At 47.9% G+C, this 24,151-nt stretch overlaps 1 protein-coding gene across 1 annotated transcript; it reads left to right on the top strand.

Moving 5' to 3' along the window:
• The first annotated feature begins 151 nt into the window (after positions 1-151).
• TRAP1 (TNF receptor associated protein 1) lies at positions 152-21,700 on the top strand. Its single transcript, XM_009484724.2, has 17 exons — positions 152-261; positions 1,691-1,773; positions 2,181-2,321; positions 10,186-10,257; positions 10,986-11,146; positions 12,382-12,491; positions 12,680-12,753; positions 15,202-15,357; positions 15,735-15,855; positions 15,983-16,052; positions 17,249-17,396; positions 17,922-18,107; positions 18,708-18,846; positions 19,364-19,449; positions 19,984-20,129; positions 20,529-20,601; positions 20,870-21,700. Exons 1-17 carry the CDS (start codon positions 183-185, stop codon positions 20,969-20,971), a joined length of 1,947 nt encoding a protein of 648 aa, XP_009482999.1. The 5' UTR covers positions 152-182; the 3' UTR covers positions 20,972-21,700.
• The last annotated feature ends 2,451 nt before the right edge of the window (positions 21,701-24,151 follow it).

Raw genomic sequence — 24,151 nt, 5'->3', positions numbered from 1 at the left:
ACGGGATTGCTTAAATGGGACTTTTAAAGAGTACTCCTGTTGCTGCTGATACTTTTGATTTATACTGAAATAATCTTGAATTGTGTCCTCTAGCAAAAGGAGCAGCATGTCTCCAAAGACAAATATTCTGTCGTTGGAGCTTCCAGTACAACGTTCCTGCCACCAGCATTTCTGCTGTCCAGATGTACAGCACACAGACAGCAGAGAACAAGGAAGAAGAGCCCCTGCACACCATCATCAGCAACACAGAGAATGTGAAAGGTGGGTGTGAACATAGGTGTCTTGTGGGGGCACTCTTGGGGTGCAGGCAGACCCAGGACAATGTCTGGGTGCAGCTGTGCACTGACTATGAGGGTGAGCCCTCTGCAGTAGTGTTTCTGCTTCTGGAGGAGGTGCAGGTATTGGTCATCGCATCCTAGCTGGCAGACTACAGTATGAATCTGTATTGCACCATCACCTCCCCAAAACTGGAACGTGTAAATCAGAATGGCCTGTACTGAGAAACGAGGCCATCAACACTGCGAGAAGTTGCATCTGTGGGCTTAGCCAGGCAGTTGATGGTCATACATATGTGTAGAGACTCTGCAGGCACTAGAATTTGCCTAAAAGGAGACTTTTTGTCCCAGAAGCAAGCTGTGCCTGCCCAGGTCATTGCTGTGGATCATGGAGCTCTGAGTGGTGTCAACCTTTTAGATAGGATGAATTGCTTTGCACATCTCCAGCAAGAGGTGCTTTAAAGCAAAGTTACATGAGTTATTCAAGCACAGAAATAGCATCTCAACTCCATGCTCCTGTGGCTTTTCTGGCAGGTACTTTTGAGACTGCCAGGCTGTGAAGACCCCAGTGGGGTTGATGCACTGCTCCTGCTGCTGTCCACACCCCAGCTTCACCCCTGTCACTGGGGAATGTAGGCCCTTGCCAGCAAGGCATGGCAGAGATGATGTGTGACCCATGGCTTCCCTCATGTTGCTTCAGGGTTCTCTAATGCCTCTACCAGGAGAAATGCTATTTTTAAAAGACCAGTGATGGTCTTTCAGCTGAGATGTTTTGTAGTGTTGTTCTTTCTGAGGAAAATTCTCTTTCTGGGCACAGCTACCTACCTGCATAGGTGGCTGTACATATGCACTCCCTTGCCTGCTCCACAGAGATATTTGAGAATCTGCCTTTTTCTGCTTAAGGCTCTGAGTATTGTTTGGGCATCAGAAATGCTACCTGGCTGTAGAAGCTCTTGGAGCAGGGCATGTGCAGATGGTTCCCTTGAAAATCAAGTCAAGGAAGAGTATGGAAGGCAGGCTATAAACCATGAGAGGCACTTGAGAGAGCACTTGGGGATTGCGTGGAGCCACACATTAGGAACAAGGGGAACCACCTTTCACTTCTCGTTTACTGATTACTCTGCAGCCCAGGTATGGTGACCAATGTGCCAGGCTTTGACTGCCTTGAGGTTTGTGTGCAAGGAGCTGAGGTGCAGAGGCCAAGTGTCTGCTTGGCAAAGTGTGCTGTCTCATAGGGGTGTGTAAAGAACACCTTTGTTGTCATTTTGTTGGAGGCCGCAGCTACCTGTGTCCCATCCTGCTTCAGGCTTTCGCTCCTGGGAAGCTGAAGCACATGGTAAGACTGCAGTTTTGCCTTCCTTCCCAAGAGGATCCTGGTGAAGTGCCTTAAAGGTGTGTTTGTGATCTTATTCTAGGTGCAGCCTCTAAACATGAGTTTCAGGCTGAAACAAAGAAACTACTGGACATTGTTGCCCGTTCCTTATACTCAGAGAAGGAGGTAAGGAACCCACTACTTGCTGGTAGATTTTCTGTTGGCAAAGCCCTGTCTCTGTCAAGGGGTGCATCCAAAATGGTTTTGCTGGGAGAGTGGCTGCTCAGTTTCCCAGCAAGTCCTGTGCTGTTCATATGGCATGCTTTCTTGAATGATGTTTTCTTAATGCACCTTGAAAATGGTTTTCAAAACAATTTTTAAGTATGGCCAGGTGATTCTGTGAGCCTCAGAGCCTCCACACTTTAATACTGAGTTCACACAAATGGTTCTCCTGGCAGATAATGGGGAAACGCAGTTCTTTTTCTAGCGAGCTGGGAATTAGTTTGTGAGTAGGCAATGAGTTCCCAGGTCTCTGGGAGTCCTGTGCAGTGGGTGAGGCCAGGCTGCAGTGTCAGGTTGTGTCTCGTCCCTAGGTATTTATCCGGGAGCTGATCTCCAATGGCAGTGATGCACTGGAGAAACTGCGTCATCGGCTGATGGCAGAAGGGAAGACCTTGCCAGAGATGGAGATCCATCTGCAGACGGACAGTGGAAAGGGAACCATCACAATCCAGGTATCTCCCTTTGGTAACAGGAGAGCGTTATTCCCCACTGCTGCCATCACTAGCCTTTGTCCTATAAAGGATCAGTGGAAGCTGAGTGGCAGCACAGTCCTGTGGATTCCCAAGCCTGCCTGAAGAAGTGTCTTGTCTTCAGCTGAACTCTGGTTTATGAAGCTGTAACCTCAGGATTTGATGAGAAACCACCAATTTATCTGCTCCCCACTTGCTCTCATAGGAAAATTTGCTGCTCCTTCCTTCCCTATTAGGAACTACCAGTAGCTGTTCTCCCAGTACCTTGTCTGGTGCGCTTCTCAGGTTGTGTGTGCATTTCTCAGTAGTGGAAAAGTTTGGAGTCTGATTTCATCCTGACCTTCGGGAAGGAATTCTGTCACCTCCTTAAGTCAGAGGTGTTACATGGTAGCTCGCAGACTTTCCCTCTCACCTCAGTCACTGGGAGATGCTGGAGTGGTGAGAAGAACCTCCCATTGCTGATTGTCTCTATCTCCTCCTGCTCCAGGACAGGCCAAATCCAGCTGATACTGAGGCTCTGCCCTGCTGTACAGGTGGGACTATAGATGTGGTGGGCAGTACCATAGTACTTGTCTGTCCTCCTTTCTGCAGCCCTGGTTTTGATTGGTCCCTACTGGTGACAAAATGCTTAGCAGGAGGGGGGCGATCAGTGGAAGCATGCTCACCTGTGGACTTAAGTGTGGTGAGGGAAGGTGGAGCTGGTCCTTGCCTCTGTACTTCGATTGATCTTGTTCATGGTTGTTGCCCACAGTGGAAGGCTCAGACTCAGTTTTGGTGTTTTCTTGGCAAAGTTCTTGAAGCAAAGGCATCACACTGGTAACTTTCCTCATGGACCAGTGTCAGCTGTGAGAGTGTAGCTGTGGACTATTCTCAGGAGAGCAGAGAATGAGGCAGAGAGCAGCATGTAAGTGAAGGCTGACCATAGCAGGTCCAGGGGAGATGTGGCACAGACAAAGCATGTGATCTGATATTTTTCATGTGGGGCAAAAGCACTGGCTGTTAGAGGCTGCTCAGTTATTTTATACTTCTGTTTCTCTGCAGAACAAGCAGCTGCGGTTGCCATGGGGAAGTTAGTGATCGTCAGTGGGCAACACGATCATCAACTCAAAGATTCTCAAACTGTAATGCAGAGGCTGTCCTATTCCTATCACACCTGACTATTGCATTTTACTGACTGCTGTGTAATACTGATTCGTTAATGAGCTCTCGTTTAGCCCCGAGTAGGGTGTCATTCCTGTCTTCCTCTTGTCTTTCCCTTTCGAGATCATAGTGGACGTGTAGCCTCTGACTCCATCAAGACGTTCTTACAACTCATGTCCTGTAACTGTGGAAGCTGTCCCTTTCTGTGGCAGTTCGGTTGAGACCTGTTTGCCCACCTTGCAGACAGGGTGCATTTGACGCCATACCAATTAGATGTGTTAGGGATTTGTCTTTTTATAACCCCCTACCTGGCTGTCTGTGCATCTCTAATGCGACTAAATGGGTCTTAACTAGGAGGCTTTTAACTGCAGCAATCCCGCACTCTGAGGGGAACAGTGCTACTCCAATCTCTTTTAATAGGTTTGCCTTCTCAGTAGTGCCTAAAGCTCCTTACCTCTAGTGAAGGGTTTATTTATAACCTCTTGAAGAAACATACTGCATATAACAATTGCTTTGAACAAGCCTCATTCAGAACATTTCCCTACCTTTCAGGAATGCAAAGGTGCAAAAAAACTTGCCTGCAAGGATTGAGGCAGGCAGGGACCCGTCCCTTAGTTGCTGTTTTGTTTTCTGTACTCACTAGGACCCACCAAAACAGAGGCAGCAGGTCCCTCATGTGTGATCTGTAGCAATGGTCACCCCAGTTTTTTCTGGAAAGGTCCTGTTGTCTCACTCTGACCCCTAGGTCCTTGTCCTCAGATGTTCACAGTGCTCTTGGCCCCTGGATCTGCTGGATCTCTCCCATCCCCTTCCAAGTGCTGTAGCATCTCTTTGTGTCTCTCTAATTGAAAAAAGGCAGGTTTGTAATGTGTGATGTCCCTCGTTACAAGCATGTTCCTGAGGGAGATTATCTAGCTCCAGTAAAGAACTACCTTCATCCCTGTTAAGTGACTGCAGTTCTGCTTACTTCTCTGCCAGGACTGAATTTCAGTTGTAAGCATAGCAAGACTCAGAATTTTAACATGATGTTCTCATTCAGGAATATCCTACCTTAGTATTGCCAAGTGTTGTATCTGCTACGAGGGAAATGTTCACTGTCTAGTTCACCGGATTATACCACCTCAGTTCCTTCACCGAAGTCCTGTTGTTTTAGCAAATTCCACTGTTTTCTCCACCCCTTTGAAAACTGCCTCATTCTGTTTCTAGGACAGCTCCATCTGGTAGCAGCCACAGCCTGCAAGGTTAGATTTCTTAAGAAAATCCGCTTGAAAATGTTAGGGGTGTGTTTTCAATGAGGACAGATCTGCAGAGCTCTGCAGTTCTGCATGATAAGGCTTCACAGGCATATTTTTGGACCCTTTGAGGTGGGAACAGAGAAGCCCTTACAGACCCCAAAGCCCTGTGACCACAGAGCTCTCCTTCAACACCTGCACAAGGCTCTGGCTGGCCAGCTGGTGACAGGCACTTGGCTGTGGTGCAGTTGGTGTTGCTGCTACGCAGCTCTGCCATACTGCTGTGTCTGGTGGTAACCCTGTGTTTGTGTGAGCTTGGGGGCTGGAGCCGTTCTTGTTGCTGATGCTTAATTTAGGGCTAGGACAGTGCTAGCAGTTTAGAGGAAATTGTTTGAAATGTTTACAGAGCTAATAGCTGCTGCTGCTGGGTGAGGGAGTGTGACTGCTGTTTTAACACTGGTAAGCAGCATAATTGCTGCCAGGCTTGGGCTGCTCAGTGCTCTTTGCTGGGCTTTCTTCTCACTGTTGCAGTCATCCAAAATCAGTGTCTGTGAAGCCACAAAATAACAAGTTTGCTGTGTTTGGGAGGAGTTAAAAAGACTGCAAACACCACTCCTCCCTGCAACAGCTCCCTGTATCACTGAGCAGATCTCTCCTGGCTTATGAGTTATAAACAGTCTGCAACAAGGACTGGGCTGTCCTGAGGCTCTCATAAGGAACTGAGATGTTTGGGCTTTAGCATTTCAATGCAGGTACACCCGCATGTCCAACAAAGTTTGGTCAGGTGGGGAGCCGGTTCCCCTCCATGCTCCTGTGCTACCAGGCTGCAGCATAGAGAGGGTTACATCAGAGAGGGTTACATCCTTAGCTGTGTGCAGCATTGCAGCATCCATCTGCCACTTGGGCTTGAGGAGGCAGGGGAGCAGGAGATGGACAATAATGCAGGTAGAGATGGAGGGGTAAAGCTGGCTGTACTTGGACAAGCCTTAGGTGGAATTGAGCTTACAGAAATGTGCCACTGATTGCAGGGGTGGGTTAGAGCTTCCAGTTGTTGCATCATCTTTAACAAATAAGCTAGGGAACCAGAAATATAAACGCATCTCAAATAACTGCGGCCTAGGGAAGGAAGTGCAGAATCTTTTGTTTTCTTCTTCTTTGTGCCAGAATAAGAGCATATCACATTTAAAAATGGGAAATTCAAAGTGGATAAAAGGAAGTACTTTTCTGAACAGCGGGTATTCAGACCTGGACGGGTGGAGGCTGAGCCTGTAGCAAATAAGCATTGTTGAAAATAATGTTAACACAGGGTGTTGGAAAGGAAAGGAAACCTCAGGCTCTCTGCTTTGGACAGCTTCCATGTACTAGGCCAAGATTACCTTGTATCTGTAGGCATCATTTTTTTTTTTTTGTGCCTTTTCTTCTGTTCGTGGCTGCTGCAGATGCCATATTGGTTCTAAACCAGAAAGCTGCTCCCGTGCGGCTGCTGTCCTGGTCTTGTGAATTTTAAGTCTCTTTAAGCAAGGTATTTAAATAACGGGGGGGATACTTGCTAAGCAGACATTTTGGGATTTTATTACCTTATCAGTTGGTGAAAGCAGCATGTTCTTATTTTATAATGTAGTCAGTGTTCTTCTGATGCCCCGTTGAGATTTTGCACTGAAATAAGTGTTTCAAGTGTTCGTTTTGCAACAAAGTGAAATGAAAGGCTCCATAGCTCAGACATGTACCTCTGACTGCAGGCATTCTTTCAGATACAGCCCTGGCAAAGGCAGCAGTTAATGGTTAGTTAATGGATCGTTTGGTGTAATGAGGCTCTGCAATACTTTAGAGTGGACTCAGGTAATGAGCAAAGGTGTTACATTACCTAGGTTCTTGTTTACCAAGTAAACTAAGCAATTTGTTGTTTTAAACTAGATTTGTTGTGGTAATTATGTACAGTTTGTCTCTGCTTTACCAAAAAGCATGATATGAATACAAGAGCTGTGGACTGACTGCTTTGTTGAGGCAGATGGTGGGGCCGAAGGTGTTCATTTACCCCTCTGTCAAGGAAGACAGAGGTCCTCAGGGCTGTGGAGCAAACAGAGGATTTCATGGTGGGAGCCCTGAGGTATTGAGTGCCTGGCAGTTATCCAGCCGTCATTACACAGAATGGTCTCTATTTGCAAACATCCAGCACCCATGCCACAAAGGTTAGAACAAAGTGCAGTGAAAGCGCAAAGGTTCCGTGCAGTTCAACAGCAGACTTCATATCTGGGAGGTCTCCACACACAAAAAGGTGCTAAAAGCAATGTTCAGCCGCTGTCTCTTCAGCGGAGATGTTACTTAGTTTAGAAGTGTAGTTCAACAAGTGTGTCCATAGTGCTCTTCATAGTCCCTCAGAAGATGGGGTGAAAGTCTGTAGCCTGTTGTGTGTTGTCTGCAGAGAGACAGGGCTGTACAGGGGATGGTTCAGGGGGAGGCTGTTTACTCTGCAGCGTACGAAGTCCCAGAAGGGAAATTCAACCAGGTGAGTAGGTTGTTGTTCTGCTGGGTAACAGAAGGGCTTCTGTAATTAACCTTCCGCTAATTAAGTGTCAGTGCACTGAACTCTGTTTCATGGTATACAGTGGTTGGTTTCTCCAAGCTATGGAGAAGTGTTTGTCACTTTGAACATATCCCTCAACGTCCTGTGATTTGTGAAGCCCCATGTACAATTTGCTTTGTGCTTTTACGAATAACTCTGCTGTGGCTGTTTTCAGCCTGATAAAACTTTCTTGCAGGCTGAAGGGAGGGTTTGAAACTGTCTGCAAGGGAAGAAAAGTTGTAATGTTGATGGTGGAGCAGCAGCACTCCTTGCATTTAGGCTGGCCAATTGCAGGTAGAAAGTGTTTGCGGAGGGTTGTGTGATGACACGGTGGTTCCTGGTGAAGACGCCTAGAGGCCGAGCAGCAGCCTGTGCAGCGCGGAGCGCTGTGAGCAGGGCAGTGGAAGTCCCGCCAGCTCCTTCCTTGGATTTCATGGAGCTACTGCTGCCAGTGCTTGCGTTGGCCCAGCCCGAGGTGGGCTCTTCGTGGGCAGGTTCATTTGCTTCCCATCGCTGAAGAGGGCCTGCTCTGCAGAAGCTGAGCTCCCGTCTCCACTGCTGCCGCTGCGACTTTACTCCCTGTTCCCCAGAGCAGCACCATCTGGTGAAGGGAGCCGAGAAGCGCAGTGCGAAGGCCAGCCGCAGGAAACGTGTATGCTGCAAGAGCGGTTTGAATCTTGATGGCATTTTCATCGTAATCCACCCAGGTGTTTTCCTGCAGTAGGAAATGTCTGCTTTGCCAGGATCTTCAGCTGGCCACCTAAAAGGACGCTTTCCCTATTAGCAGCCCAGCGCTGTTGGGGGAGCAGACTGTTTTGAGCCATGCTCTCTTTGTTCATTGCAATTCACCCTCATCAAACTAGTCTCCAGGAATTGTCATTAAGCATTTTGCAATAAGTTTGGCAGGGTGTTCGGAATTCACTAGCCAAATAAATTCACGGGGTAGGGATATATATTTTTTTTTTTTAACATACTGGAATTTGGGAATGACATGCTGTGCTATAAATAGGAGTGGATCAGAGGAGTTAAGAGTTCTATTCAGGGTCTGGCATGAACAAAACCTGAACCAGATGCTGAAAACTTTTCTTTCTGGCTTTTTATTCCCTGGGGGAAGGGACCATGTCAGATTCCTGAGATTTTGCCATACCCTGTTTGTTTTTCCTGGCTTTTCGTCTCCCACTGTTGAGGTCTTACTGGGCATCATCCCTCTTCTCAGCCAAGACGACTGACTGGCCTTACCATATTTAATCAAGTAGAAGGTGTTGCTGTGCCGTGACTTGTGGGGATGGAGAAAAATGTCTTACCCACATGGCACCTCACTCAGTAACTTCACAAATTGACCACAGTTTGATTCTTCAGCGGAGTTAAACACTAGATTAAAAAGTATGTACTGACATTAACTTACTTTGATAGCAAATAAACCCAGTAAATGCCCCACATGGGTGGTAGAAGTGTGCTGTGCCAGAATTCACTCCGGCATCCCACCTCCAAGCCATCTAGCAGCAGCCAGTTCCGCTCTAGCTCGTTTTGCTGACTCCTGCACACTGAATCCCACCCCTGCATTAACAGTGTTGGGAGTGTGTAAGCCCACTGCTGGATGTGCAGGCTGCTGTCAGCTGTGATAATTGTGCTCACAGGTACTCAAGTAGAGCTGAACTCCTCAAATGAACAAGAATCACCTTTCACTTGGCTAATTTTCATGCTGCTGCTGCCTTATGGAGTGGCTCAGAGAACGTGTAGGAGTGGCTTCTCAGGATGTTTCTGTCAGGTAGAGAAGCTGCTGGGATTTGGGAGGGGGAATGGTGCTTGGTTTTCAGAAGTGGCATCCTGGAGGGCATTAGCTTACACTTTGCTTCTGTGGAAGATGTGTGTGTAGCAAGTCTGAAAATACATTGGACTACAAAGTGGGAAAGATTTTTATTGGGGTCCTGTATGAGATGGTGGCTGTTTCTAGCTGGGGTTTGCTGTTATCCATGTTGCCTTGGGGTCGTGCAAATGCGTTGTGGCAACAAACGAAGTTGCAGCCTAGTCTGAGGCTTGCTGCAGCCTTTTCTGGATGGTGCTGCTGCAGGGTCTGCTGCTTGAGAGGCGTATGCTAGCAGCAGGGAGTTGTTTATCTGCATGTAGGAGTACAAATCTGGATTAAACTGGGGAAGACAACAAGCTGTGTGCCTTCAAAGCCTGGACAGAGCACCAGGAGGTGTGGCTGGTGCACCATACTTCCAGCTGGGGTTAGACTGTTCCCACGGGCACTGCAATACCCAGCTCTCAGGGACCTGGACACTGGAAGCTTCATTCTCAAGTCTTGTGGAGCATAACATGAGGGAGAGAGAGGAAGGAAAAGACAGAGTAGATGGAGATCAGTGAATGTGGTGCTTGTAGACAAGGGTCTGTATTACCTGAGAGTTAAGGGATTCACTGCTCTGCCACTGATTCCTGGTGTGAGGACATCAGTTTCCCATCTGTGGATTGGAAGTAAGCTGCTTCTCACTGCTCCTCAACTCCCCTTTGGACCTGTTCAGGAATGGAGGCTGTCACTGTACATGCACGGCACCTGGCACAGCAAGGCTGTGACTGGGTTGAGATCTCTTTCCAGCACTGTCGTCCTGTGCATTTTTAGAGGGGGTGTAGAAACCAGCCTGTCTTGGCATGGGTTTGTTCTCTCTCAATAAAAGGCTTGAGTCTCTGAGCTCTCTGGTAGCTTTCTGTGGCTGCCCCTTGGAGCTGTGTGCCTTTTGAGTCCACTGTCTGACCACATGCAGGTGGAGCCACAGCTGGAAGTCTGCTGTTGCATTTACTACTCAGCTGACTGGGAGAGAGTGGGAGTCAGAGGCAGAAGTTTCTCGGGTGCTGGTTGCCAAAGCAATGCTTCTCTACTGATGTGTCAGCTACTATTGCTGTTTCTTTTCAGGACACAGGTATTGGGATGACCCAGGAAGAGCTGGTTTCTAACCTCGGTACCATCGCTCGATCAGGCTCAAAGGTAACTTGGGATGAGGCATTCCTCCTCCCCCCTTAGAAAAGTCTTCTCCAATTACAGTCACTTTTGTTCTCCCAGGAATTTCTCATTCCATTTTGTCCCTTGGCCCCCAGCCCAGCTGTGAAATTACACCCCTCTTGGAAGGTGAAACCTTCCTGTGGAGTCTTCTAGCTCTTAATGGTCTCTGCTGTGTGCTGTGGGAGGCCCATGGTGCCCAAGCAGCGCTAATGGGCCCGATGTGTAATGCTGCTGCACCTGGCTGCCCTCACCCCCAAAAGCAAATGCCTTCCTCCCCAAGCCATCCTTATGGATCACTTGGCATTTACCCTGTGTCTGGGAGGGCAGCAGCTGTGTCCTCATGCTGGCAAGTTGTTATATATATGTACCTGATTTTTTTTTCCATGTCTGGAGTCACCATTTCAAGGTTTTGTGCTCTTGACTGAATGAGTCCTTGCTTGTTTTCCTTTACTGCTAGTGGCAGCGAGTGTTGCCCTAAGCAATGCTCCCCTTTTCCAGAGGTGCAGTCCCTGTGGGAGAAACCCTTTTCCTTGGGCACCCTCCTCAGAGTGCTGACGCATGGGTGTGGGATGAGGGTACTGGACTGCCAGGCTGCGGTACCTGGTGTAGGGCTGCGTCGGTGCTCAGAGGAGCCCAGCTGCAGGATGGGTTGCAGCCTCCCAGTGGTACCTGAAGTCACTGCGCACTGGTTTATATCTCCTTTGTTCCTCCAGGCTTTTCTGGATGCTCTGCAGAGCCAAGCTGAAGCCAGTAGTAAAATCATCGGCCAGTTTGGAGTAGGTTTCTACTCAGCTTTCATGGTGGCCGATAAAGTGGAGGTGTTCTCACAGTCTGCAGAGCCAGGGAGCCCAGGCTACCACTGGTCTTCAGATGGGTAAGGCTGCAGAATGGGATGGAAACTGTGGCGGGGCTGTGTCCAGACCAGGCATGGACTGAAAGCTGTGCAAAGCAAAACAGGGCTTGTGTGGTCTTTCATGACCAGGCTTACTGGTTTAGATCCTGCTCAGATTATACATGGTAACAAAGTGTGGTCAGATGTGCCAGGGTGAAAACCAAAGGGACAAACTTCCTTTGTCAGAGCAGGCGTGTTGTGGGCAAAGAGAGTACCTGCCTCTCCTGTTCCTTCCCTGCTGGCAGGCAATCATCTTAGCAGTGCCCCAGACTGGAGAGACAAATTTAATCTCTTTGGTCTAGTCATCCCCTGGCTTTTTGCTTTTTGGCTTTTTGCTTGAGGGCACCCACAGTAGGCAGGGCTCATGCAGTGCTGTGACTCTGTAGGCATGTGCCTTCTGTGGCTTGGATCTGTGTGCTCATCCTTTGCTTTTTGCTTGAAGTTGCAAACATCTGTGATGGCAAAGCTGTGGACTGCTGGATCACGTTGAAATTGGAGCTTCTGGGGGTGAAAATCTCTGCATCCCCTTAAAATCTCCTAGGAATGAAGAATTTACTAAGTTATTTAAATTCTTGAAAAAAACATCTTGTAACTGAGACACAGACTGTCTTGGGCTGCAGGCAAGCTGCTGTATACTGCAATCTGTATTGCCATACACAGTGAATGCTTGTCTGTCATCACTGCTGCTGTCTCTCCCCTGGGTCAGTGGTCTCACCAGGAGTCGATCCCTATACAGCATTCACTTAGCAATAGGGTAGGAGTGGTCATCCAGAATGGGCACAGCTGCTTTTCATTGTAACCCATTACTGCATACTCCAGTGGAGATATGAACAAGGGCCCACAAACAAGTCAAGAGTTGTCAAGGGAGAAGGCAGGAGCCTGGGTGTTATGGTCACTGTAGGAAATGTAGGAGAGGAGTTGAAGGCTGGGCCCATGCAACCTGAAGTTCGTTTGAAGTTTGTTTCCTTTTCTGTAGAGGCTATTGGTGTCTTTGCAGAGTAGTGTGTCCTGCATCTGCAGTCTCTGTAGGGAAGACAGCCACATGTTTTGGGGGAGCTTCTCAGAGGCACAGAGAGCATTCAGGCATTCAAGATTTTTTGCCTTTTCCTTTTGGCACTGAAGTGTTGTGTGTGCTCTTAGTTTAATAGAATATTTTTATGTCCCATCATGGATGTATCTGAGGCACAAGCTGACATGCGGTCTGTTTCTAATCCTAGTTCAGGAATGTTTGAGATTGCAGAAGCATCTGGAGTCAGAACTGGGACTAAGATTATTATACATCTCAAAGAAGACTGCAAGGAGTTTGCAAATGAAGACAGAGTCAAGGGTGAGTGGAGCAGGGAAATGCTGTTACCTGCTGAGGGGCTCTGTGAAGTCTGTTGCTGCCCCTTGAATGGGAGGTGAATTGACAGCAGTTTTCCTCTCCTGCAGCACCTTTCACCTGCTGTTACTGAAGAAATTCTTGCCATGTTGTTTTCACAAATGTGACTCGTCTATGTCTTCTTTCGATTCCAGAGGTGGTGACAAAATACAGCAACTTCATCAGCTTCCCACTATATCTCAATGGGAGAAGAATTAACACATTACAGGTGAGCAGGAGGGCCACAGGCAGGTCACTCATGGAGATGAAGTATTGTAATCCTCCACTGGAGACAGGAAACAGCATAAAGCTGCTGCTGTCCCTAGAAATCAGGATAGGATTGTCCAAGATATCACCAACCCTGTAGTGATCCGTTAATTAGAATAAAAGACAACAATCCAGCAGGAGTCATGCCTGGAACTGCTTGTTGGAGAGAATTCTTGCAGACTAGCAAAGCAGTTTTTATTTATAGTTATCTTCTGGATCTTCCCTTAATCAGAATGATTATTTCAATGCTTTATAATAATTATTCTAACTGTTTAAGCCAGGTAATATGTTAGCAATTCCTCACATCACTGGTGTGCTGACACCTCTTGCTGCAGTTCTCTCTGTCCTTCAGCATGAGGTAGCCAGTGTCAGTGAATGGTTGGTTTTCTTAGTGGCTCAGCTTACAGCCTGATTTTCTTCACAGCTCTTAGCTGAGCACTGCTTGATGCTGTCATTTTCTGACCGCTAAAAATTATATAGCAGCCAGATCCATTTTAGTCAGGAGTTCTTGGCCCAATTGCAGGAATCACCTAGGTGAAATTAATTATATTGAAAACAAAAATCTACGAATCATTTTCCTCCAGCATCTATTTTTCTGGTGGGTTAAAGCGTCCTTACCTAAAAGAGCAGGTAGAGATCGGGTGTGTGGGGTTTTTTTGGTTTGTTTGTTTCCTGGAATGTGGCACTGAATGCACAGACTTTCAAGACTGTACTTAAATATTTTGTCATGTTAATTTATCTAAGGTTCTGTAATTGGTGTTGCTAGTCACTGATATTTTTTTGGATTCCAGCATAATAGTGTTTCTGTTCCAAAGGCTTTCTAGCTGTTTTCTTTAAATTACAAAACCAGAAATAGATTTAGACAGCTGTTTGCTCTTTCTACCTGACAATCAATAGAACAGACTCCCTAGAGAAGAGTAGTACTAGAGCAAGGGGTGAAATGCCCTTAATAGTCATGTACTTTATCTTCTTATCAGAAAGTCTGTTTTCCCTTGGGATACAGCAACAGCTTTATTCGCATTATACTCCCATTTCAGGCCTTTTATTTATCCAGGATCTTGTTTTTGCGTTTTTCCACACATCAACATCAGTTCACTGTAAACAGAGACATAGTTAGATCCCTGGTGTGGATTTTCCTAGATAAACTCTTGAATGTTTGCCATGTAGCTGACAATGTGGAGTTAGAGGCTTTTCCCATCTATCTGTGATAACTGTAGCTACAAGTAAGCCTCTGGGAAAGCAGCACTTTACCTAAAACAGCTGCTGTAAAGCACCATAGTACCCAGTTGAGTCCATAATCCTACCTGTGATCCTGCAAACCCTCCAGGACACTTGCATGTGCTGGAAATGTTATGAAGCCACTTGCGGAACAAGGCTTTGAGGCAGAAGAAGCTTTAAGGAGTATGGCAGCATGGGAGGGCTGCCAGAGCCCTGAATCCCTTACACTGGTAGGTGGAGGGTGGGCTGGATGTTTGTATTGCCCCCAGTGGTCGCTCCTGTCACTCATTAGGGCTCGAGTAGAAAAGGGTGGCAGTGAGCATAGTGGGCTTCACGCGGCTGGAAACATGAGATTCTTAGTTGAGTCCCCATGCTTGTTAAATGGGCAGAACTTCCCACGTTTTTGCTAGGTGCTAGTCTTTTGCTGAGATACTGAAAACTTAAATCTGGTGTGAGCATGGACTGAATGCTCCAGAAAGTGTTGGGGGGTTTAGAGCAGCAGCAGGTGGAAAGCATGGCCATGGGGAAGGACCTGGTCTGGAGCTCATGACTTCAACTCACGTGTTGATGTGTGAAATGGTACTGCTGCAGCACTTTTTGACCCTGCGGCAGGGATGGCCGAGTGGTTCACAAAGCATCTCCTGAACTGCTCCAAAACAAATCAGCAGAAAACAGGCAATTCAGGAGTTGCTTCATAAAGCACTCAGCTGATCTTGTGGTGGGATAGTGACCTCCATCAAGGAGGCAGGCCAGTTGCAACAGACCTACTTAAACTTTCACTTTTCTTTTGCTTGTTGGTCAGGCCTTGAGATCCTGCCAGTCAGCTGAGCTGTGGTAACTGTCCAGGACGCTCTTGGCCAGTAGCAAGTATGAGGTGATTGAGGTTAGCCAAATCCCTTTTGCTTTGGGCTAAACAAAACTGCCTTACATATGTCGCAGGGCAAGAGCACCTCTATGGGAGGTGACGTGAGATCAGCTGAGGGGCAGTAATGTGTTAGTCTGTGATAATGTGCCTGAACCATAATACATTCCACTGCCCGTGGGCTGTGGAGAGGACTCTGCCTGTTTGAAAGATCGTATTTCTTTGCTCCAGTACCCTGAAGGGAAAGCATAACTCTGAAAGAAGAGCGCTGTGCTGTGAGGCCACAGGTATTGAGAGCTGATGGGGGCTCATCTCCCTCCTCCTCCACAGGCACTGTGGATGCTGGACCCCAAGGACATCGGTGAGTGGCAGCATGAGGAGTTCTACCGCTTCATAGCGCAGGCTTATGACAAGCCCCGCTACATCCTGCACTACAAGACCGATGCTCCCCTCAACATCCGCAGCATCTTCTATGTGCCTGAACAAGTAAGTGCCCTTCTGGCCAGGGAACAGTGGGACATCTGCCTAGTTGCTCTGAAGAGGAGAGGAGAGCTCCTTAGGGAAAGGAGGCAGCTAAGGCTGCAGAATGGCGAGGAGGAATATCCAGTATGGCATCTCTGCAGTGGGCTGGGTGCCACAGGATAATGGTGGGGGTGTGGAGCCATGACAGGAGCAGGGAGATGGCTCAGGTAGGTCCCTAGGGAAGACAGCCAAGATTTCAGCTCTCATTGGGTTCAGCACTGGTAGTGAAGACCACAGTGTGACCTGGTCAGCTGGTGCAGCCACAGAGATACTGCAGCATAGTGTGCAGCTGGGCACCCTGCACAGTGCTGGTGTTACCCTTCTGTCTCTTGTTCCTGCAGAAACCATCCATGTTTGATATCAGCAGGGAACTGGGCTCCAGCGTTGCCCTCTACAGCCGCAAAATTCTCATCCAAACCAAAGCTGCAGACATCCTGCCTAAATGGCTACGTTTTCTTAGAGGTGTGTGCTGGGACCAGGAATAGCGGGCTGTGGACCATGGCTTCCACAGGGGGTGAGGCGAGGGGCTGCCTTCCTGAGCCTGTCACTTGTGTTTGCCTTGCTGTTCAAGGGTTGCTCTGTGTTCCAGGTGTTGTGGACAGTGAGGATATACCCCTGAACCTCAGCAGGGAGCTGCTGCAGGAGAGTGCTCTTATCAGGTAAGCAAGAGGTAGATCCTGTGGACTGCTGAGGCTCTTCAGCTTCTTGCTGGTTGAGGAGGGGGCATTGTGGGATAGTTAGAGGGCTTTGGAGGGACCTGGCAGGTAAGCTGCAGCATTTCCATCCTTGAGAATTTCTGTAGTCGATAAAGTGAGTTGTTTCTCAGCCATGCTGGTCACATCTCGAGATGTCGGAGCACTGTCCTTTGTCATACAATCTGCTGCCACCTGCTTGGGGCACATGCCCCTCGTGCCCTAAGCTGCCTTTTGGTATCTCTGGTCTACAGCAGTAACGGTGGATTTGCTATTTAAAGTGGTCTGCACCACCAAGTGGTTCGGAAAACAAAATCAAATAGTAAGTCAGCTGTCAATACTAGGAGGCTGGGCCATACTGTAGTGTCACCATTATTTATGTGTAGATCTTCAAACAGCACCTTGTGCCTCTTGTCTCTAGACTTCCTTCAAAGCTCTGCTGTGCTCACACTAACATTTGTCAAGAACTGAGTGCCAGCCAGCAGGGTTTTCACTTGGTGCCGAGGCCCAGTGAGGCTGTCTGCCAGCAGGCCAGTCTCCTCTAAGAACCCCTTAGATCTGGCTTTGTTTTTTCCTTTTTGTCCTTCAAGTCCCCTCTCAAACACCTGCCATTGTTGGAACTTGAAGGAAGTATAAGAGTAAGCTCTTCTTAGCATTGGTGCTGGTATCTTGTTAGGTTTGATGGCTAACTTTGTATTCTACAGCTGGTGAAATGCCTTTACCTTCACTATAGTCACCAAATTAACCCTGTCACTTCACAGTGGTTTTTCAGGCCTTTAGAAAGGGTTCCTCCAAGTGTAACCCTTTTATAGCTGCTTCCTTCCCATGTTTAAGGGTACCTGTGGAAGTGAGGCAGATGCCCTGTGCACAGTTGGTTATGTACTGCAGCATCACTGAGTCACAAGTTACTGAAGATTTGAGCTTCAGCAGTACGTTTGTACTACAGCTCTAGCTATCGCTCCAGCTCAAGAGCTGCTTTTGACTGAGATACAAAGAACAGATGTAGAGCCATGAGGGAGAGGAGACAGTGGGCGCAGAGGTGGTTCTTTGTCCTCATGTTTGCAAATGCATCACTAAAACACTGCACAGGGAGAGAGATGTTCACCTAAAATGTCTTGTCTTGGTCTAGCAGCTGTCTTTAAAAAGGCTTGTTCCTGCTGCAGGAAGCTACGAGATGTTTTACAGAAGAGGTTGATCAAATTCTTCATTGACCAGAGCAAGAAGGACCCTGAGAAATATGCCAAATTCTTTGAGGACTACGGGGTATTCATGAGAGAGGGGATTGTCACGATAGCAGAGCAGGATGTCAAGGTACCAGGAATCCTGAAGCACTGCAGCTGATGGGAAAGATTACTGACTCCTACCATGACCTGGGATGAGGGGGCTGCTGCTTCTCTGTGAATCTTACGTGCCCGTAACTTGTGTTCTTGGGTCTAACAAGACCTACAGATTCTCTAGTGCCCAAACTCTCACTCTTTCTGACTGGGTGCTGCTTCCCACTTAATTTGAGACACCGCAGAGTCTCTGTACCCACACTGTGGTGTCAGCCCTCCCTGATACAATATGGACTACAATAGGCAATAAAGTAGGGCTTTCCCCTACTGTTGTCCTCTGCCTGGATTCCCATTTCCAGGAGAGCTTGACCGACATCCTGTCTAGGTCACTTTTCTGCCTCCTTAATATCTGGAGTAGGAAAGGAGGGACTTGGAATTCCCTGAGCCTTTTTGCAGGGCTGCAAACAGGCCTGCATGATACAAAGGGAATTCTTGGGGCTGGGAGTGGTCAGGTAGAGCTATGGTTGCCTGCCCTCAGCTCACAGGAGCACATTTCTTTCAGGAGGACATAGCAAAGTTGCTACGTTATGAATCGTCCGCCCTGCCTGCGGGCCAGCTGACCAGCCTCACTGACTATGCCTCCCGCATGAAGGCAGGGAGCAGAAACATCTACTATCTGTGTGCACCCAACCGGCACCTGGCTGAGCACTCCCCATACTTTGAGGCCATGAAGAAAAAAGACATGGAGGTGGGTGAGCAGTGTGCCATGGCCAGGGGAACACCCTGAGCTACTACAGCAGTGGTCAGGCCTCACCTGGATCTCAGAGCTGAGCAGGGCAGTGAGGCCTGTGATAGAGCCCCACCACCGCAGTGTCTTTGTCCGGGCTCCCTCAGTCTCCACTCAGACTGGCTACTGTGGCATGAGGCCAGGAAGGACCTGGCATGCACTCTGTGCAGGCGGGTTAGTACTTAGTGCAGACATCTAGTTCTGACATCTGTTTAATACCTTCGCTGAACCCCAGAGCAGGAGCCTAGGAGCTGCTGTGCAGGGCTGGTAATGGTGTTACAGGTGTCCTCTGTGGGCAGGTGGCCCTTTCAGGACTGGAGTCAGTGCCAGTTCTCACTTTCTGTGGGGCAGCAGGACTTGTTGAGCTGCAGACCTGCCACCCATGGTACAAAGCCCTCCAAGGGTTTCCTTTCATTTGGGGCCCTAAGCAATAGTCACCATGGGACTGAACCTGCTAGTTTGCCTTGTGATGTTCTTGCTGTTTGGTGCAGAGTTGCTTTGGGAAGGAGGAAGTGCTGTTACATCCCAAACAATGTGTTATTGTCCCTTTTTTTTGCACAGGTCCTGTTCTGCTATGAGCAATTTGATGAGCTGACACTCTTGCACCTTCGAGAGTTTGACAAGAAGAAGCTGATCTCTGTGGAGACAGATATAGTTGTTGATCACTATAAGGAAGAGAAGTTTGAGGAGAGCCACCCAGGTATTGTGAGACTGCCCTGGCCCTTCCTGCTGCATGCAGTCCTGCTGCCCTGTGCCAGCCAGTGAGGGTACACCTCCTCCAGTGCTCTTGCAGTTCCTGAGTGTGTGAGCAAGAGCACTCCTTTCCATCCTGCCATTCTCATGCTCTGAGGCAACTTGCAGTTCTTGCAGATCCTTTTCATTCCACGTAATCGAAGTTTAAGCAATTTGCTAATTTAAATAGATGGCATGTCATATGTGGAGTTTCCAGGATTTGAGTTTTAACAACACACATATGTCTGGTGCCCTGACAGAGGCAGGCCAGCATTAGCAGGGCATGATGAGCCTGCCCTCTCTGGGTATGCCACGGTCTGGGATGAGGGCATCCCAGTAGGTGTGTGCTGAGTGGTGCTGCCTTCCCATTTCTACAAGAGAACAGATAAATGGAAGTATGAAATGGACTGAGCCCAGGAGTAAGGCTCACTGTTCATTGGCACACTATAGATGCACGCTCAGATGTGCCTTCTTTCTCCTGCCAGCTGCAGAACGTCTGACAGAGAAAGAGGCTGAGGATCTGATGGCCTGGATGAGAAATGCCTTAGGCTCTCGAGTCACTGGTGTTAAGGTAGGTATTCTGTGACTGGGTAACTGAGTACAGGAGATCCATGGAGGTAATAATCTAGGGAAAAAAGATGGTGATTGATTGGGGATCTGCTGCCACAGATTTTTTCTTTGGACCATGAGAGATATCATTCTTCTCCATGCCTCCTTGCTGTAAATGGTATGAATGCTGGCATTTGTCATTTGGATGGTCAGTGTGGCTGCGGAAGAACCACATCTTAATGTGTAAGCCAAGCCCGTTTTACTAGTTCATGCTCCAGTTACCAGAAGAACAGGCTGCTGACTGTCTTGCATGTGGACCAGAGAGGCTTATTGGCAAGGAGTGCTTTGGGTCCAGCTGCGAGCTGCCTGTTGACCAGCGGGGCCATTTGGGGCCTCAGTTTTCCTGCTGGTTTAGGCAGCTCCGGTGGGGTCGGGACAAATCATGCAGGGGCTTGGTGTGGATCTGTGCTGAGGAGACCCCCAAGTCCTTGAACATCCCCCACCTCTAACCCATGTGCATTTTCCATCTCGGCACTGATTGCTGTTTTTGCTACAGGTGACTACACGGCTGGACACCCACCCTGCCATGATCACTGTGCTTGAGATGGGGGCTGCTCGCCACTTTCTTCGCATGCAGCAGCTGGCCAAGACCCAAGAGGAGCGTGCCCAGCTCCTGCAGCCCACCCTGGAGATCAACACAGGGTAAGGGGGAGCAATACCAGTGCTAAGCCTGGGGTACTGTGGTCTTGCTGGGGTGAAGGCAAAGAGGAGACAGTGTAATACTCCCAAATAGCAGAGCCCTCCCCATTAAGTGCAGTGGCAGTGTGTGCCACAGTGCCTTGGTCTGTGAGGCTGCATAGCACAGTTGACTTGAGTCACCGATACACTGTGTCCGGCCCTCTGAGGACAATGGGGGTTATGGGGACAGGATGGGAGAGAGGAGAGAAGCCCCCAGAACAAGAGCAAGGAAGTTGGAGCTATTTTGGCCTTTAGGTAAAACCTTTTCTGTCCCACCTTGGCTTAGCTGCTCATTCTGGAAACAAATTTTTTGTCATGTCCAAAAATACCAAGTCTCAGTGTTGATCTCTCTCATTCTTGCAGGCATGCTCTGATTAAGAAGCTTAATGAGCTCAAGGACAGTCAGCCTGATCTGGCCCAGCTGTTGCTTGATCAGGTGAGAGCCAGGCCTTCTCCAGAAGCGGCACCATCCTCCCCAGAACCAGCTCGCAGACCACATGTGGCAGGGAACAGGGTGAAGCCCTTGTAGTGGGCAGGAATCACTGGTATTTCTGGTACTTGTGGTCTATGTGTTTTCCTACCAGATGGCCTAGAAGACATGCTTGGTCTCAGCATACAAGTCCTGGAAAGTGACATTCACTTCTTCCCCAGCAGTCATCCAGCTTGCTCTTGCTGCTTATTTAATGCTTGCTTCTCTTTTTCAGATTTATGAGAATGCCATGATAGCAGCAGGACTGAATGAGGATCCCAGACCAATGGTGAGCCGGCTGAATGAACTCCTCACCAAAATCCTGGAGAAAAACTGAGCCCCAGAAGACTGAAGGATGAACTCTTTGCTGATCTCTTCTTTCCTCAAGTGCGGTCACTCTGTCAGCTATTGCAGCATCTGCTTCCAGGGACTGTGCAGCGAGGGGTTTGTGTGGCAGAGGGCCAGGGAGAATGCAGGGGACTTCCAACCCTTGCTGCACAGGGAGAAACCAGTTGTAATTATTAGATCACATGTCATCAACCTGTTCAAAGTGTGGTGTTCTTACTGGGAACAAAATCCAGAGGTTGCTGCTAAAACAATATGCCCAAAGTTCTGACGTAAGCCTGAAGAGCCTCATTTCATACTGTTTCTAGAAATGGCCTTTCCCAAAACAGATGTTGGCAGCAGGATTCCCAGTTAGGTCTGCGAATACACCCCCCCATCCACTGAATCCCTGTGCACCATTGTGCTCTGAACAAGCACTGACAGAATTAATTAATTTGTTAAGAAACCTCCACCTCTGACCAGGCAGGAGGAGTTTGCCAGCATGGAGATAGATTGCTGCCATTAGCAGACACAGATACTGTTGGTGGGACGTGTCAGTACAATCCCATGGCAGAAAAGATCACCGAGCTGCTGGATAATTGAGTTCATCCTGGTATTGCTGTGGAGAGAGGGAAGTGACTGGGAAACAGCTTTCCAGCCTGTGGCTTTCTGGAGAGTCTCCAGGGTTTTTGCCTCTTCTGTGGGATAAACTGCATGTCTAGCTGATCTGTATTTATGATAAATAAACTCCTTTTCTTTTCCAGACCCCTCCACTCTTCTCTCTTCCCCTTACTTTGTTGGTCTTTGTGTCTTCCAGCTGGTGATTTGTTGGTGGTTCTCTCTTCAGATGCTGCTTGGTTCTTCAGGGCATAAAGCACTGGACAGTGGTGAGAAGAGAGGGCTGTGAAAACAGTAGGTAGTAGCAGAGAGTGTGGAGGGAAAACAGGAGAATCTGCAGCCATGAACCCTGTTAGCCTTGTCTTTGAAAATGGAGTTTAGCCCTTTGAATCCCTTCTAAGGAGCAATGGCCGTTCAACAGAAGAGGCCTTTGTAACAGAAAATGCCACGCTAGATTTCCCTCTGTGTGTCTGGTTTACACCATGCAAACTGGTTTATAAGAATTCTTTCTCCTCCTTAGCTGGGGTCTCTGAGGCAGCCATGATGTTTGTTTAGCTTACCTTTAAATTGCCGGATCAAGATGCTGGAACTGGATTTGGTTAACCGTTTGGATATTCTGCTGGCCAGGACAACCTCCAGCTCTTTCCCTGAACACCAATAAGCTAAAGGAAGCCTGACTGCGCAAAGAGGAATGAAAAGGGTCTGCTGCATGGGGTACCATTTTAACAGTTTTATTAACATCACCTAAATTTAATTTTTATTCAGATGCAAAAGAGGAACTAATGTGACGGTTTAGGGGGCGTGGAGAAGAACAAGGAGCCACCTCCTACATCCTTAGGGTAGCTGTGTAGCTCAGCTAGAGGCCACAGGTCTTGTTCCAGCTCCTGGTAAGATATGGATGGCATCTTTGGATTATGCTGGGATTCCTTGATTGTGCAATAACAAAATACCCTTAAATTGTCCATACTTAAAGATTAGAAGAGTAAACTGGCAGCTAAGGTGGCACAGGTAAACATGCGTAAGGTTTTGCTCCTGGAAGTAGACAACATATGTGGAGTTCAGCTACACACTTTAGAGACTGGGCAGCATTCCTGTCTTCCAAGTAGGTTAAGATCCTTTGCCATCAAAATTGATGTAAATATGCAGGAAAAATTACTAGATGCTATACACAGATGTACAGAGCCCTGTAGGACACTTGAAAGGAGCAATACAATGTGCCCACTTCACAATGCAGTGTGTTTCATGAACACAGACTAAAGAAATTAAAACCTTTGGTGATTTTCTGATGCTAACAGTAGAGCAGGTGAGTACATTAGCCTGCAAGCTGGTCACCTGGTGTTCACTGATAAAGTGCCTAAAAATAGCATCTGTTGATATAATGCCTGAACTGAATCTGGATGCTAGTTTATAAAATTTGATGCAGTGAGAAGTGGAGCATGCTTACTGTGAGACGGTCATGAACTGTCTGACACATCTTTAACCTCTCCAGTACTGGGAATCCTCCGGGAATCCCAGCAGCCCTCAAGATGCTAGTTTTTTGCCATGAGAGATTTGTGACTGAAAGATCAAATAAGATTTCTGTTACTGGAGTGCAAACCTACCCTTTGTCCCTGTACCCATCAAACATGGTGAGAGGTGGTGAGAGTCCTGGGAGCCCATATGCAGCAAGGAGCAGTAGCAGCAATATCAGGAGGGTGCTTTGACCCAATCTCACATATTTTATCATGCTGCTTTGATGATTTGTCTAAGCTTCATCATTGCATGCACCAGCAGCCTCTCCGGGTCCTTACTTCTCAGACTCAGCTTTCCCTTTTATTTTGCAAAGACCTGCAGAGAGTGCTGATGTATGAAGATTTTATGCATGGCTAACAGAACAGATCCTAGTGGAAAAGGGGGATGTATGGCATCATGTTGATGAACACAAGCTGAAGTGCCAATGGGAATGCAGGTGAGTTGCTCAAAAGCCAGTCTGTAGATGACTTTGGCTCTGAAACAGCCTCCACATAGAATGTAACAGAGGCTCTTCAGTAAACGAGCAGTGTAAAGGATGAGTTGTTTCAAACGTGATGGTAAAAGGGAGGCATGAGAAGTTAGTTAGAGCCTGGTTTTTCACTTTCTGTACAACCTCAAAACACGCTGTGCAAGCAGAGAAGACTTGTATGGATCTTGCATCAAAACTGCAGTGCTGTTTGTAGTGGTGAAGCTGCGGTTGTGCGCTTCCAGCTCCTGTGTTCTTCCAGCTCCCATCCTCTCCACTCAGATACTAAATTACTCATCTGCAAAAGCATATCACTAACTAGTTTCCATCTGGCTTGTGCTCTTCCTGCAGCGAGAGTAGTGCCCCCTGATTTTTCTAGCATGCCGAGGTGAACCAAGAGTTCCAAGAGTGTGCAACGTGTGGGAATGGTGCTGTGAAGTGCCCAGCATGGGCTAGTTGTGTCCTTCTGCATTTCCCCTACCAAATTTCCACATGGGTTGGAATTTGGGATCTCCAGCCTGGAAGAATCTCATGAAACATATTTCTTTTCCTGGCTGTAAGCAATGCTGAACCCCGCTTTGTGCAGAAAATTGATCT

The sequence above is a fragment of the Pelecanus crispus genome, chromosome 11 (genome assembly GCF_030463565.1).
Source record: "Pelecanus crispus isolate bPelCri1 chromosome 11, bPelCri1.pri, whole genome shotgun sequence".
Taxonomy (NCBI): domain Eukaryota; kingdom Metazoa; phylum Chordata; class Aves; order Pelecaniformes; family Pelecanidae; genus Pelecanus; species Pelecanus crispus.
Note: the sequence above shows the minus strand (reverse complement) of the source record. Positions and strands in the feature narration are given on the sequence as shown.

Excerpts from the sequence above, each read along its gene's own strand:
- TRAP1 (XM_009484724.2), top strand. The coding sequence starts at position 183 with ATGTACAGCACACAGACAGCAGAGAACAAGGAAGAAGAGCCCCTGCAC. Across the intron at positions 2,322-10,185 it reads AGGGAACCATCACAATCCAG|GACACAGGTATTGGGATGAC; the intron begins GTATCTCCCTTT and ends GTTTCTTTTCAG. Across the intron at positions 18,108-18,707 it reads TGAAGAAAAAAGACATGGAG|GTCCTGTTCTGCTATGAGCA; the intron begins GTGGGTGAGCAG and ends TTTTTTGCACAG.